This window comes from Aphelocoma coerulescens, chromosome 11 (genome assembly GCF_041296385.1).
Source record: "Aphelocoma coerulescens isolate FSJ_1873_10779 chromosome 11, UR_Acoe_1.0, whole genome shotgun sequence".
NCBI lineage: Eukaryota > Metazoa > Chordata > Aves > Passeriformes > Corvidae > Aphelocoma > Aphelocoma coerulescens.
Genome location: NC_091025.1, coordinates 6,804,808 through 6,820,872, shown reverse-complemented (window position 1 = coordinate 6,820,872; position 16,065 = coordinate 6,804,808). Strand labels below are relative to the sequence as shown.

Genomic DNA, 16,065 nt, shown 5'->3' with positions numbered 1-16,065 from the left:
AGCAACTCTCATTCACTGGTGGATTTAGATACTTTTTTTTGGTTATTTTTAAGAAAAAACCATGACTGCATAGTGTGTGCTTCATCCCCTCCCCAGGGACAGCTCAATAAACCGCTTGTTGTCTGTACTAGTTGTTAAAGCTTCAGCGAGGTGTTAAAAAAACCCCACAAACCCCCACAAATACTCTACTAGCAGAAGAGCTTACAAGCTCCTGCAGCTGCGTGTGAGGTTCTCTTATGGAAATTTTAAAAAAAAAGTAATTTTTCCAAAGCCGCAGACTTCGATCTGGAAGCTGAGCTGGATACAGCATTATTTTTAAACAAGCCACCCTTCAAAGGCTGCTTCTCCCTTTGGAAGGCTGTTTATTTTTCCTTCCAGGAGGTTTTGCAAGGCAAATGTTTCACGGAGCAGTCCCACCTCCCCCAAGGGATGGGGTCTCACCCAGGACTGTGCTTAGAGCCAGCTCACTGTGGGACTGCCCAGGGCCATCTGTGTGCTGGTGACTCCGTGACAGCAGTGACAGCCACAAGGTTGCTGGGTGGTCGGTGGCAGAGAGCACAACCAGTAGCACATGCGTGTGCAGAAAAGGCTGCAGGCTTTACATAAGGACACAAACCTCCCACCTCAAAAGCTTCCACTAACAGGGAGGAGGGAGGTAAAGTCTGCTTGAGTTTGGAGTAGGCCTGGTGATCCCTGATGGATATTCATCAGCATCCTCAGCTTCAAAAGACCTTAATCTAGTTAGGAACAGCAGAAAGCAGCAATTAGCACATTGCTGATGAGCAGCTCAGAGGAGCTGCTAGAGAGCAGGATTTCATTACCCAGCCCATCTTCTCCCAGGCAGCAGGGAGCTTTTGTTACTCAGACTTGGAAAATGTTCTAGAGTTGAAGCAGCAGTGAACCATGAAACTCCCTTTGATGGTTTGTTGTGGGGTCACTGGGGTTTTCCCAAGCACACAGACTCAGCTCAGGCAGGCATTAAGGGCATGCTGCCTTCCCCAGGATATCCACCTTCACTAAATCTGCCTCTGGGATGCTGTCGTTGACAGCGTGCAGCTGATCCTGGGGCACAGCCAGCAGAGCATCTGAGGGACCAGGACAGGCCCTGTCAGGGTAACTCCAAACACCCAGCACTGCTGACAGTGTTAGCTGCTCCCAGACCTTCCCATCTCGGAGACTCTTGTTTTAAATGTCCAAGTTTCTTTATTAACCTGAGTATAACAAATATAACATGTACACAGTATAAAAATGAACACGGAACCTGACAGATGTACAGGTACAACACAAATACATGAACTATACAACGACCAGTTCATTGCATGATAATAATATATTAAGCATTTCATTGCTTGGAAAAAGCAAGTCTTGATCATAAAAATTGTATCCTGTACCACTGAAATTATACAAAGTACATTCAATACTGAAAAGTGACTCAACAGAGCAGGACCAAGGCATGGCCTGGCTGCTTAGTGTTACCTCGGGCCAAGACTGTACAAAATGAATCCAGACCCTTCGCTGGGACGAGTCTTAAGAACTTAGCAATTAAATTAAGAAGTACAAAGTGTTTCAGGGAGGGTATTCTTCTCTTAAAAGCATGTGGAACGTGCTTTCGGCAGGACCAACAGGCTTCGGCAACATGCAGAGGGTGCAGCCTGGCACAGCTCTACGCGGGCTCCGAGTTGATGGGTGGCAGGTTTTGGTGCTTGAAGTACTGCACAACTTGCTGTGGCAGCTCTGCCAGCACAGCTTTGGCCAGGGTCTCCTTGGGGACCTGTGAGCCAAAGGGAACCAACACCAGTGTTAGGACAGCCACAGGGGACCGACCGAGCAAACGTGTCTGGGCTATCCCCAACTCCAGATCTTTGCATTTCATTTAATACCCCCTAGAGTCTACTGATAGCCAGCATTTTATACACCTGGGATTATTATATTCTATACTACCCTTTCCTCCAGGACATAATTCACTGGTACAGAGGAATAAAACATCCTGGGTAGGTCAGAAAAAACAGGTATGAGTACCAGGAGGTGAAATAGAAAGACACTGATAAGTTTCAGAAAAAGGGGAAGATAAGCACAAGCTGCATCCTTGGCAATCAATCCTGTGCCAGCAACAGCCTCTGCCCAGAGCTGTCTCCTGGATGATTGCAATGGACCATTCCACAGAGGGGACATGCAGGGCCAGTTTCACCATTGCCCCTTCCTACAGGGGATCAGGGGGCATAGGGCTCACGCTCAGGACAACTAAGCATGAAGCCCTTGGTGTGTGGCACATCATGGGTGCTGGATGAAACCTGTGTGGGAGACACCAAAACCAGCACAGGACTGTGGCAAGGGACGTGAGCCCAGTGCTGCCCCACCCTGCTGCAGGAACCCAGACCCTGCTCTGAGTCACTGGTGTTTGCTCCCACCCATCTGACAATGACAGGGGATGGAGAAACAGGGGGGTGCTCAGGTCCCACTAGAGATGCAGAGCCTCTCTGTCCCTGCCTGCAGCGCTGATTTATGTGATCCATGCTGGAGCATCCCTGAGGGATGGTAAGACAGAGTAAGACAGGTGGGTACCTCTTGCTTCTATCTACCTCTACCGTGGTTGTTTGCTTCCAGGGTCATTTCCAGGCTTGACACCCCATTGCTCCCTGTGATCACCTCCCCGCTGCCCTCACTCACGTTGCGGAAATTCCGGAAGGGCACGAACTGGACGATGTCGCGCACGGCCTCCTCGCCGGTGTAGGAGCGCAGCACCCGACTGTCCCCATCCAGGAACTCCATGGCGGCAAAGTCAGCGTTGCCCACGCCCACGATGATGATGGACATGGGCAGCTTGGACGCCTGCACCACGGCGTGCCTCGTCTCGTCCATGTCACTGATCACCCCGTCTGTGATGATGAGGAGGATGAAGTATTGCTGTGGAGGGGAGGGCACAGGGTCAGACCCACTGGGATGCCAGCACCCTCACACTGCAGCCAGGGCTCACACTGAGGGCTGTGAGTGGACAGGGTGCTTCACATGTCGAGGGATGGCAGGTCCTCTGGGGATTTGGGAGTGAGGTTCACCATTTCCCAGGACAGCTGGCATCACTCCCTTTAGCAGAACCCAGAAATTCAGGTGTTCCTATTCCCCCTGGCTTTTGAAAGATCTTAAAGAAATAACAAACCAGTCCCACTCCTAAATATTTTTCTGAATTACTGATTTACTGTACTTAATGATGCAAAAAACCCAGCCTCTAAACTGTACAGGACTTGTATGTCAGGGCCAGGAGGAGTTCAGAGCTGGGACATGAGCCCAGCTGGGAGATTAAATCTCCCCCTGCCAGCACACAGTGGGGTGTGTTTTGGGGTGCTCCCCACCAACATCCCCCTGCACTGATGGGAACCATCTCCCCTATTGCACTGCCAGGCTGTGGGGCCATCCCATGCTCAGGGCTTGACCATCTCCTGTAAAAAGCCATGGGTATGGGAGGCACTGAGAGGGGATGCAGAGGGTACCAGCAAGCTGGGGGATGACAGAGCAGCAGCATCAGAGGCTGCTCTCCTTCCCTTGGGAAAAGGAGGGCCCCAGGAGCAGTCCTGCAGAGCTGTGGAAGGATGAACAAACAAACAGATGGACAGATGGTCCTGCTGGACTCAGCTCAGCCCATCTGAAGGATGTGGACCCCCCAAAATCCCATCTCCTCCATCTCCAGGGAAGGTAATGGCTCAATTTTGGCACATTACAGAGCTTGTGTGTGCTGGGGAAATGACGAAAACAAGCACTTAAAGAGCATTAAAGCCTTTTGTTCCGCTCCTCATTCTTTCCATTTCCTCTGAAAACCGCTAGTGCAGCATCCTGGAAAAGCAAAGGAGGGAGTGCTGCCCCAAGCCTGTTTTTCTGGTCTTCCTCCAGCCCACATCTCCTGAAACCTTCCCTAAGCTTCCATCTTCTCTTGATGGTCTCCAGTGCTAAACTCCAAGGCTGCGCACAGCTTAAACACAACCTGAGGACAGAGGTGAGGAAGTTTTCCCAAGCCAGACCCTTCCCCACTCCAGCCCCTTTTGATGCATTAAACCCTGCCTGCACAGCACTGCCCAGGGTTTAGTTTTTATTTAAATATGAACTTTTGAGAGCAAATCATGGTGAAACAAAGTCTGCAGAGCAGGTCTGAAACATAGAGGACAAGACTAAACTTCAGGAGAGGACCTGCACTGGTCATAACTGGAAGCTGGACTCAGACCTCACCCTGTCTGGGAACCAGTATAGGGAGGAAGAGTATAAAACCTTGCGGGGAGCAGCTGATAATGACTTTAAGCTGATTCTCCCCTTTCCTGCCTGGCCTCTCTACTGGAAACATGGAAAGGGCTATTTCCCTTTATTCCCTTTTTTCTGTGAAATCCGTAACAGGATCAGAGAAAAATGCTGGAAAGTATGCAGGAAAAGGGGTGGGGAGGCAGAGCTTGTCAAATGTTTATCACAACATATTTCAGAGGTCAAAAGGAGGAAGAGCTGATGCTGGGGATCAGCTTCAAAGCCCAGGGGCTGTGTAGGGGCGATGAGCATCACTATTAGCAAGGGAGCAGTGGGCACTGCTGGAAAGTATCAGTGGGAAATTCCCCAAGGAGCAGTGACAGTTTTGGCAGTGTCAGTAAATGACAGCAGGAAAGGGGTGCTGGTGGCACCTCTGGGCTCCAGCTGCAGCACCCAGCCAGGGTGGAACCCAGCCAAGCCGCAATCAGAGCTGCTGGTGCACAGGGACCAGGCTGGGGGGTCCATGGCACACCAATCCAGCAGCACCTGCCTCCTTTCTCCTCCTTTTGTTGTTAAAATGGCCGACCCCTGCATCCACGTGGGCTCCTGGGATGATTCCTGATCCATTTGTTAATGATATCAGCAATTAGGTTCAGGCGGGTGAGCGGGACTTGAAGGGATCGGCAGCATTAAACAGCATGAGGTAAGAAAAGGGGCAGTTTGGATGCAGGAACCCTACTGGAAAGGTGAATTTTAATTCCCCAAAGCGTATTAATCCTTCCCCAAGAGACAAATGGTGTAATATCCCTCTGTCCCTCCCCCAGCCCCAGGATGTTTTAGTCTCCCATCCCTTAAGAGCTGAGGGCTCTGTTTGTGATCTATGTTGCTATGGAAAAACTACAAGGTTTTTTTGGTTCTATTTGAAATGCTGGGAGCAAGCGAGAGCGGGAGGAAGAGGAGGGCAGGTCCAGGCAGCCACTGAAGCTGTCACCACCAGGGGTGGCTTTGATGCACGAGCTGAAGATGAGATGGAAGAGGAGAAGACCCCGGGGGAGTGAGATCCCTCATCAATAACGCTTTGTGCTGCCAAAAAAATGCCCGAGCCAAGCCAGGCTTGCCTCTGACGGCACTATTAGTGCCCATTATTTAAAATCTCCCTTGATTAAACTATTAGTGCCAGCAGAGGGGTGCAATTTGCATACGATTAGCGCCTCTGCTCAGTGCTGAGCCCGTGGGCTCTCCCTCCCCCACTGACAGTGACAGAGAAAACGAAAAAATGAGGAGCGACCTGGATCTGTGCTGAATTAAACCAAATTCCGTATTTCCTTATGCCTGGAGCTGGGAAGAGCAACAGCACTCACAGCAAGGCTGGAAAAGGTCCTCGTGGGGAAGAGGTTTCAGGTGTGATCCTGCTTTGTTCCAGGCAGGAATCAGGGAAGCTTTTACCCCAACATCTCCTGCCATGCAACTGATGATGCCCAAGCTGAGCTGTTTTGGCCAGCAAAACCCAGGGGCCAGATCTACCATCCTCCATGGGCAGCCTGCTGTCACATGGACCCAAGGGAGCTCTATCTTGCAGACTTCTCATGCTCTTCACACCCCTAAGAGGACACCTTGGTCACCACTGGCAAGGCTGGACCCACAGAGAAGGGAAAGACATGAAACCCAGCTCAGGCTTTGTGTTCCCCTGCCCAAAGCCATCAGGACTGCCATCACGTCACGGAATCTTACGGACTTACTGATGCAGTTTCCTGTTGAGTGGCTTGAGCTGCAAAACGGGCCACGTGGTTGATGATGGGGGAGAAGTTGGTGGGTCCGTAGAAGCGGATGTGGGGCAGGCAGGCAGAGTATGCTTGGACAATGCCCTCCACACCTTCAGGGAAAGCAGAGAAACCAGGCATTACAGAGTGTCACAACCCAGTTAGGAATCATTAGCTCATGCTGTCATGGAGCTGAAGTCAGATCTATTCCCCCCGCTTCCTGCCTGACTCATCCAGATCCACTAGTTTCTTCCACCCCAGATTTCTGAATACCCAAGCTTTGCTCTTTGGTCACTCTGCAGTGGGTCCTCAGACCTTCTGTGGTAGGGAAGCCTTTGTAGTGCCCACAGTCAATGAAGGCATCCTGTGGGACTGTGAAAAAATCTCAGAATCAGCCAAGGAGGAGGAGCAAAAAGAAAAGCAACTCCTGGTCTCTGAACATAACCAAAAAACAGATAGAGAGGGTCCACAGTAGCCCTTACCACTTAGGATCTGAGCAGTCCTTCAGCCATCACTGTGAGCAGCTCTCAGCTGCCAAATGGAGCATTAAGTCTGAATTCCCCATCTGCTAAACAGGCCCTGTGTTTCTTGCAGCCTTGCTGGGGGAGCAGACGGCTGGTAGGACACACCAGACAGCAGAGCGAAGGCGGATTTTACACAGTCTGAATCCAGTTGCATTTTACCCTGGGCCTTCCTACACACCCCCAAATTTTCTCTGCTTTCCTCTGAGTGTGCCTTTAGCATGTGCTCTGCTTCAGTGCTCATGCCTGTCTCTGAACACACCTTGAAAGACCCCCATGATCATAGAATGGTTCATGTTGGGAGGGACCTTTGAGATCATCTAGTGCCAACCACGCTGACATGGGTGGGGATGCCACCCACTAGATCAGGTTGCTCAGGGCCCCATCCAACCTGGCCTTGAACACCACCAGGGATGAAGATGTCATTGAAGAAATGCAGAGGAAGGACAGAAAGCACTGAAGGCACCTAAGGAGTCCTAAAGGCCTGGTAGATGCTTACCTGAACAGAATGGATTCCTGGGATTGAAATTAATGGCAAACTCATGGGATACCTGTGGAGAAGAAAAGACCCAAATTAACTTGGAGGGCCAGTGCAGGGCAGGCAGCTCACTAACAGTTTAGCTGATGCTGCAGGGCTGGTTTAGATGTGGTGCTTCCCTAGAGCAGAAACAGGTAGTCACAGAGTTATGGTCCATCCTGCTGGGTCAGTGACACCTCCCGGCCCTCTGCTACTCAAACAGCAAACACAAACATGGTCAGGGCTGAGCAGCACTTGAGGATGAACCAGTTCCCCAGCGCCCCCATCATGGAGTCTCCTGAAATTATCACACCATACATTCTTCTACAGTTACCAAAGCAGGTTTGTCCACATGGCTTCCCACTGGCAGCTCAGAGGGGAAGCAGGCAGAAGGGAGGCTCTCAGCCAGTTGTGCCATCTCACCAGTCACTAGGAGAAATGACTTCATCATATTACAGGTTACAAAGGGAGAAAACCCAAACTCATCACAGGGAGTCCACTCCTGGCAGCATCTCCATTCCCCATCTCTCTGCATGAGGATGATGCCACAGCACATCCAAGATCCTTTAGCTTTTCCACCACCTCCTTTCAAGCTGAGGGAGAGGGACACTGGCAAGAGCAGACAGCCCTCACACCTTGATCCCTGGCCTGATGCACTGGACAGCAGTTGCTTTGAACCTGTCTCTGCCAGCAAAGGCAGCTCAGCAGCCCAGCTGCAAGAAAGGGCTCCTGGCTGCCAGTATGAACCTTTCCAGTGCTGGTGTGGGTCAAGAGCCTGCTTGTGGAACAGCCACCACATGTGTGGGGTTAGGCATTCCTCACTCTGCTCCCAGCAATTTAGGCACTCTAAGAAGCAAACAAATTCTCAGGAGCATCAAGGATGTGCAACTGCCTCTTCCAGCACCTCTGAAAGTTGAAGGGGTGATTTGGGCTTTCAGGCCACCAGCTCAAGGACTCTGAAACAAAAAGGTCCCAGCCTGTTCGTGCCAGCATTACAAAACAAGGATATTGTCTCTCTCTTGGAAGGGTGGAGGTTTGCTGAGCTTTTCAGCAAGGGAATTGCTGGGGGACATGCATATTCCCAATGCTGGCAAAACGAGTGTCCTCCAAAGCGCCGTCTGAAGCCGGAGTCCTCCCAAGGCTGCAAACGCACCACGCGTCTGATTCAGACTTTCCAATTATGCTGGGCATTGTGTCAGAAGCAGCAGAAACTGTTTTTACAAGAGGCTGTAGGGTGGGAAATAGCAACCAAACAGAAGTGAAGTCAACCAAAAGTCTTCCCCGTGCTGCAAAGCTGATGGGCTGCCTGACTGGCCACAGCCTGCTCAGGTCTCTCCAGGCCTGCAGAGCACAACCAGGAACACTCGCAGCCACCAGGTTAGAGACAAGCTGAATGCACAACTGTGTTTTGTGAACACCCCTTCTCACAGAAGCCTCGATTTTGGGCAATATACCCAAATTCAGCTGATTTGTGGTTGTAATGGGCTTGCTTCCTTTTTTTTTTAGAAGATGTTCAAAATTCTGCCACGAGTATTTATAGACAAGGCAGGCAGAAATATTTCCATGTTTTGCACTGCAAAAGAGGGGTTTATCTTTCTTTTAAGAAGCAATGAAATGGTTTGAAGCTGCGTTCCTCACTGTCTACAGAGCAGAACCCCTACGTGGCAGAAATGTTGCAAAACCTCCTCTGGAGTTTATGAATTTTACATATATATATATATAAATATATATCTATCTCTCTTTCTCTATATATGTATCTGCTAAAAAATCAACAGAAGGGCTTCAAAATAACAAAAAATTTAAAAGAAAGGATGTCATTCCCTATTCAGCTTGTACTTTGAAAACAGTTTCTGTGGAGTCCAGTTAAATGTACATGGAGCACCTACAGGTATCCCATTCCCCAGTAACTCACAGGGAGAAACTTTTGAACCACCCCAAAGGGTACGACCAACCTCACAGAGGGTTCTCTGGCATCCCCCCAAGGAATCCCACCCCTGCCATGACTCAGTTTCCCTACATATAAAAGGCAAAAGGATGGAGGTTGCACATCGGTGAAGCCACCAGCTTCCTTTGGCTGATCCCATCTCCCAAATCCAGGTGACCGGTGTGGCTCCGACATAAAGAATCCTCCTCTCTGCTGCTGCCTTGCCTTTGCTCATCCCCCAGAAACCACAACCCATCTGCTCCCCTCTCCTGTTCCCTGCTAGGAAACCACTCGAGGCTCTCTACAGAGCTGTTACACGGCAAGATGTTCTTTGACATTTCCAACGCGACTTTTGTGTGCAAAACATCTTGCTCCGATGGGCGCCTGAGAAGCGTTGGGGGAGCCATGGCAACGGGAGCACAAAGCACCATTTATACCTCTGTATCTCTTGGCAATCTTTACTTGGGTCTGTGGGCCCCTGCTCTCTGTCCACTGTCACAGGTTTTCACAAAGAGCTGCTGCTTTGGCTTTGAAATTACCCAACAAGCCTCGATAGCCAAAAAATCTTTTAATGAGTGAGTGGAGCCAGTGATGCTCAGAGAGAGCTGGGGTGGTGCAGGGAGATGCACCAGGGATGGCCCCACTGAAAACACAAGACAACTGATGAGTCATGGGCGACCTGCAGGCATGGGCCAAGCACCTGGGGAGGGAGAAGCTGCTCCCCACTGGGGCTTACTTAGGCTTAGAAATCATTCTGGGCAAAAACAAGGAGTTTTTTTCTGGTAGCTTTTACAGAGCATCTCCAGGCCCACAGGAGGCTGCAGGAGGCACGTGCAGAGCCCCCAGCCAGCATCCTCAACCCAGTATCCACCTCCAGTCTTGTCAGAAGGGCTGTTTCCAACCCAGCAATGCCCTTCCTGTGGGCACTGACTCACACACATGGGCAGCAGAACGGGATGCTCACCATGATGATCCCGAGCTGCTGTGCTCTTTCCATCCCTACTGCACTTGCCATTCCCATTCTTCTCCCCAAGTAATAAATCCCTGGCAGCAGCTGGCTCTCAGACCTTGGAAGCTGCCTACCTAGATTTTCCCAACAAAAGGGATAAAGTGACAGACCAGAGACATTTGCAGGCCAAGGAGGATGAATCAGCCCCAAACTGCACATGGAGGGATCTCCTTCTGTGGCTGGCAAACAGCAAGAGCTCCCACTTGAGTCATATGAATTCTGGCTGCTGGGAGAGCAGAGAAAAGCACAAAGCCAGAGCGGGCAGGACATCCCCTGCCACGAGGGCTGGCAGTGATGAGCTTCCCAGCCCAGATCCCAGCTGCTCATGACTTATGTGCCCCGCTGTGCTCAGCCTAGAGCACAGCTCCCCTCCCACAGAACACAAAGGGCTCGCTGAGATTCAACCCCAGCCTGAAGCTGGGAACGCCTCAAAACCAGTGAGCAGAAAGAAAATGCACATGAAGGGCGTGAGCAAAGAGTGGCCAAAAGACCCAGCCAGTAATTAATGATGGTGGTGTCCCAGCACATTGTCTCAGCCATGAGAAGATGCTCCCCATCTGCCAGCCAGGCTGCAGGAACATTGCCCGCCCTCCAGATGAGCAGGATGCACAGCTCAGCCCTTGCAGGACCAGTGTCTAATCCTAACCAAAGATCAAGGTGAGTTTTTGGGAAAGCTCCTCTGCTTCAGTCCTTGCAGGCTCTGCCTGTGCAACATCACATCAAGGCTCCCCTGCTCCCAGCCCCCTTCCAGACTTAGCTGCCGTCTGACACATTCATCCAGAGGCCTTTTCCCTTCCCCAGAATTGTTCTTGCCTTCTGCCAGGAAAATGAATCAATGCCTGGCTCTGCCCATTAATGCCAGGGAGCTGCTGCTTTCATGCCAGTGCAGAATGAAGGAATGGGCTGCTTATGCCCCATCCTTGCCTTGCTGCCCACCCACACTGACACATCTCACCGGCTGAGATTCCACATCTGCCCATTCCCCCTCTCCCCAGCAGCTTTTCCCTGACCAAGCCCTGGCAGTTCTGCTCCTGCCCAGGCAATATCAGGACAAACCCATCTCAAACACTCAGGTGGCCACAGCACTTCACCTTCCAGTCTGGCGGGAGCTGGGCGCCGAATCCCAGAGCAGGAAACATCTTGTCTCTAAAGAGAAGGAGGAAAACATATGGGTATACTGACACACACAAGGCAGGCTTGCACAGCTTCTCCCAAAACATACAGTGCTTTTAAATGGGAGCTGAACAGAGAGAATAGATATCCCCCCTTGCATTTGATCTTTAGAGAAAAAAAGAGTCCAGCTTTGCTCCGTTTCCCTTAGAGACCGGGAGCATCCTCTTGCCCAAACACAGGCGTCTCTTGCAGGCATGTAACCCTGGAGATTTAAAAAAATAAACAATCCATTTTGGTCACAAAAGCCATCACAGTGAGAGCAAAAGACGTCTGTTTTGTTTTCTCTATCAGTGTCTGAGATTATGTTTTTCTGATCTTTTCTCCACTCCACAGGATGCCTGAGGAATGAGGCAATCTGGGGTCACAGTAAACAGTAAACAACAGCAAGCTGAGGGCACCTGCCCCCAGAAGATGATGTTCCACCTCTGCTAACAATCCTTCCTCTCCACAGCAGCAATGGGGGGAGAGGAAAAAGCCTGTCTCAACCCTCTCCTCCTGCACCCCGATGTTTATGGTAAATAACATCCTTAAGGTGTTACTTAGCCCTGCATCAAGGCAGATGCATCCCAGAAGCCTCTTGGCAAGCCAGGGAAACATCTGCAAAACAGGGGTGGTGGCAGAAGGGCACGGTGCTTACGAGTCATAGTCCTGGATGATCTGGCCAACAGCCCAGATGGCCGACAAGTACTCGTTTGTCCCCAAGGGGTTGATGTAGTGCAAAGAGGAGGGTTCTTGGGGGTTCCCGTTGGAAGCTGTGAAGTCAATCCCAACCTGGAGGACAAGAGAGATGCGTAAGCCCATCCTCTGTCAGCAAATGCCACCAGAGACCTGGCCACCAAGCCTTCACTGCTGAGAGGCCCACACACAGTTCCCTCAAACCCCAAACCTCAAATTTTTGAAAAAGTTTAACAAAATCCATTTCTTCACCTTCCCTGCAAAAAGCTGATTAAATACTACCTTAGGCAAAGTCATTCACTCTTACAGCTCCACTTTTCATCAATGAGCATCACATAAGGTGTCCCCAGGCAGCCCCTACTCCTGGAGCAAGCCATCACCACCTCCAGCTCAGGACTCTTGCTGCCCATCTCCCAGGAACTGAGCAGCCCCATGGCACCAAGGCAGCCAGGGCCATCTGGGTATTTGGATCTCAAGGTCTTTGACCAAAGAATAACAACCCTGAGCAGATCTTTCCCTGTAGGCAGGAACATCTGCTCTTCACCAGGCTTCCCCAGAGACCAATATATGCTGAGCTCTCAGGGGACTCTGTCAGGAAGGCACTCCTTTTTCTCCCTCCTCAATGAGGCTTTCTATTTAAAGGCATTTGTAGAAATGCCTCAGACCCAGATAAATCTGGTCGGAAGAGGCGAGATGCTGAGCCACCCAATTTGATGTGACTGGGAAGGAAGAGTTGGGAAGAGGCAAACCCAAAATAACTCCACTGGCTAAATTGAGCTCAGGGATTCTGAGGGAGATTTTGCTCCATATCCATCATGGGAGAGGACGAATGGCAGTTTGCCTGAGAAGGGACCTTGGCCTGGCTGGGGTAAGAAGACATCACAGCCCAGGACGTGCCACCACCTTGTAGCAGGCTGGCTGGTAAAACAGGCATGGCAGGATTACTGAGTTCCCTGCGGGCTCTGTGGCTCACATGCATGAGCACACAGACGCAGGGGTGGCTCCAGTAACATTAAGCTGATGGCACGGAGTTGAGAAGGGTCCTTGCGTAGAGTTCCACAGAAAGCAGTTTATTGCTACAACCTGTGAAGGGTTCTAGAGGCAAATGACCCTGAGCACATCACAGCTCGAGCTCAAGTACAGGGGTGTGGCTAACACCAGGAGCCAACCGGGGAATCAAACTGGGGTACATTACCATAACCAAACACAGCATCCTGGGAGAGGCTCCTTTCCCTCACCATAACCACTAAGTCTTTGGCACCAGAAGCTGTCTTACCAAGAGCTCTCTCTGTCTCTTGTACCACAGGTCAATCGGCTGCCACATGGCAGGACAAGGGAACACGTTTTTAAACTGGAAGAGTGTGGGTTTGGATTGGAGGTAAGGCAGAAATGTTGCACGATGAGGGTGGTGAGGCTCAAGTTGCCCAGAGAAGCTGTGGCTGCCCCATCCCTGGAAGTGTTCAACAGCAGGTTGGATGAAGCTCTGGGCAACCTGGTCTAATGGAAGTTGTTCCTGCCCATGGCAGGGGGGTGGAACGAGATGATCTTTGAAGATCCCTTCCAACCCAAACCACCCTATGGTTCCACAAAGACCCAACTTCTTCATCAAACAACTGTACGGCCTCACCAAACCTGTGGTTCACTTCTGTAATGCCCCTGCACCCAGCTCTGGCCAAGCCACCATGGCCAGAGAGCAAGAGGGAAACTGAGACACGGGGTGGGGGCTCAGTGGAGTCAGACAGGCAGGGGCCCTGCTCGTGCAAGCAATGTCATCAAGAGCAGGACTCAGGCAATGGGTCTGAGAGGGACACAGCTGGTCTGCTTCCAACACTAGGCATGTGACTGGGCCCAAAACTCTCTTCTCTGTGACTTCAGCCCTTCTCTCCCCTCCCCCTCCCTCGGTGGGGAGGACACCAGTGGCCTTTCCAAATTGCACGGGGTGTGTGCAGCATCCTCCTTCCAGCTCAGGTGTTTCTGCAGTGGTGCACCCTTTGGAAACACACCCTTTGGACCAAAGATGCCTTGGGAGGAGGAAGAGCCCTCCAATAACCAGCAGATCTTTAGATGGGGGGAAGATTTCTACATTCAAACCTAATTCACGCAAGAGCTCTGTACTACCAATAAATTCACTGATTTTCCCTTCTATTCACTCTCCAGCACCAAGACCAAAGCACACATAGGCAGAACAGCACACAAAAAGCTCTCCCAATCATTGCTGTTCCTATGGCAACTCTTCCTCCTCCTCCTACTCTTCCCCCATCATGTTTTCAGATAAAACAACAAAATACAAACTGAACTAACTGCGAGTGCCTGCAGCTCTCTGGATACTGCACGAGGAAAGTTTGCAGAAATTGAGAACCCCGGTACTGCATTGTGGTGATTTCACTCAGGATTGTCATGTTCTTGCTAATTTACTCCTGATAAGCTGTGGTCCAGCTTGAAAGAAGGTGGAAATGTCAGTAAAAACACAGAAAACCATCTCTTTAACATCCCAAAGCCTCTCATGTGGGTTCAGAATAAGGAGAGATTCCATAAAAAACCATGGGTGGTTAAAGCCTGAAGTGGGGAGAGAAGTTGGTGACATTTTGTGAAGGGTCAGAAGGTCTTTTTGAACATCTGGCCTTCAGGCAAAGTCCAGCCAGCTCCCTCCATGCTACTAGATGTACCTGAGCATCCCCAGAATCCCCAAACCCACATGGTTTAACAGCAAAACGGGCAGCTCCTCACTGTCATGAGAAGTCACCCCAAGCTGGTGCCGAATCTCACAGAGAACCTCCCTCCCCAGTTCTGCCCATTACACAGCTGTTACTATCACTGGGCAAGGAGAAGCAAAAGTCCTTACGGTAAACATCAGTTGGCAGCCTCCCAGGATGTAGTCCAGGAAGGAGAAATCTCTGGTTATCTGAAAGAAAAAACAAAAAAACAGTGTTTCAGCAATTGTCATCATTGTCATCATTATTCAGGCTATGCAGAGCCTGTCCTTGGAAACATAAGGGAGGCAGAGGCAGAAGGGATGGGGGGAGCTCTAGAAGACCCAAGCTCAGTCACGGGCTGAAGGAAACATGTCAGTGACATACTCACTTTGCAGGACTTGACAATGATGATCCCAGAGTTCTTGTAATTCTTTTTCTTCTTTTGCTTTTTGGGGTTAATGCACTCTAGCTCGAGCTGTAACACATAAGACAGACCCTGGTGTGAGAGCAGTGCTGGGCTGTGCCATGTGGCTGCAGATGCCACCAGCAGCATGTCCTGGGCATACCTTCCCTCCAGTCCTGAAAGGGAAGATTTTATTGCCAGGCTATAGGTTGCAAATCCAGAGGAAAAATGGGCTCAGTGTCTGCCTCTGACACCCCCATCTTGTGCAGTCCTAGACAGGGCACTTTCATGCCTCAGTTTGCCCAGAGAGGAAACTCAATGCACCACACATGGTGTTTTACACACCCCTGTGTCTCAGCCAAGATCTGCTGGTTTGCAAACCTAGTGAAGGCAGCAGTGCAAAGCCCTGCTATCCAGGGGCCTTCACAACACTCCTTCAAGCAGGAGGCATCTGCCAAGAACCTTGGCCAGCACTTCTGGGGAAAATGGGGACACCTTTGGCACAAAACTGGTGTGGAGCTGCATAGGACCTGCACTCCTGGGAACCAGGCTGCCCCTGCTGCAGCTGCAGCCCCAGCAGCAAGTCACACCTCCCCTTCTGGTCCCCCAAACCACAGGGCACCCCAAATAATGGGTGCTGCTTCAGACATCCAAGCAGAGCCTGTTTTTCAGCAAAGTCTGCCTTAGCTCTCTCTAGCTCAGATGTTTTAGCTACAACCATAGCCTGGGTCGCTCATGGTGCAGGTGAAAGGAGAAAGGAATTTGGACTTGGCTTCTTCTCAGCACAGGTTGAAGGTGCAAGTACCAAAGTCTATCACCAACCCCGAGGAGCCTCTTCCCCATTCCTCCCCAAAAGCATGTCAGCACTTACTGGAGAGGCATCTTGGGCTTCACACAACCTGGCCACTGAGGTCTGGAACTCCCCGATGAAGTCGTGTCCCCCATCACTGTCATAGTCGTAACACACCACCTGAGGTGGAAGGAGCACAAACCAGCCTCAGACACAGGAACTATCTCCTGCAAGGAAACATGCTGAAGTCCCCAACCTCTCCTGCTGGAGACCCCAAACAAGGTGGTTTTTGTTGTTTCGGACGTTTGTTGCTCTGGGTTTTTTTAACAAGCCAGTCAGGGGGGTTTAGATGTTTAACAGTCAGTCCCAGAGGCTGATC

General features: G+C 50.8%; 1 protein-coding gene across 4 annotated transcripts in view; it reads right to left on the bottom strand.

Annotated features, from left to right (window-relative positions):
- Window positions 1-1,183: 1,183 nt before the first annotated feature.
- The window catches only part of CPNE2 (copine 2), a 44,824-nt gene continuing 29,942 nt past the window's right edge, over window positions 1,184-16,065 (bottom strand). For all 4 annotated transcript variants that reach the window (XM_069026495.1, XM_069026496.1, XM_069026494.1 and 1 more), the window contains 9 exons: window positions 15,768-15,866; window positions 14,882-14,968; window positions 14,643-14,702; window positions 11,763-11,896; window positions 11,044-11,098; window positions 7,002-7,053; window positions 5,961-6,094; window positions 2,668-2,904; window positions 1,184-1,771 (listed from right to left, as the gene is read on the bottom strand). In XM_069026495.1, coding sequence (XP_068882596.1) covers window positions 1,664-1,771; window positions 2,668-2,904; window positions 5,961-6,094; window positions 7,002-7,053; window positions 11,044-11,098; window positions 11,763-11,896; window positions 14,643-14,702; window positions 14,882-14,968; window positions 15,768-15,866 — 966 coding nt within the window. In that variant the 3' untranslated portion in view covers window positions 1,184-1,663. The remainder of the gene's footprint in view (window positions 1,772-2,667; window positions 2,905-5,960; window positions 6,095-7,001; window positions 7,054-11,043; window positions 11,099-11,762; window positions 11,897-14,642; window positions 14,703-14,881; window positions 14,969-15,767; window positions 15,867-16,065) is intronic.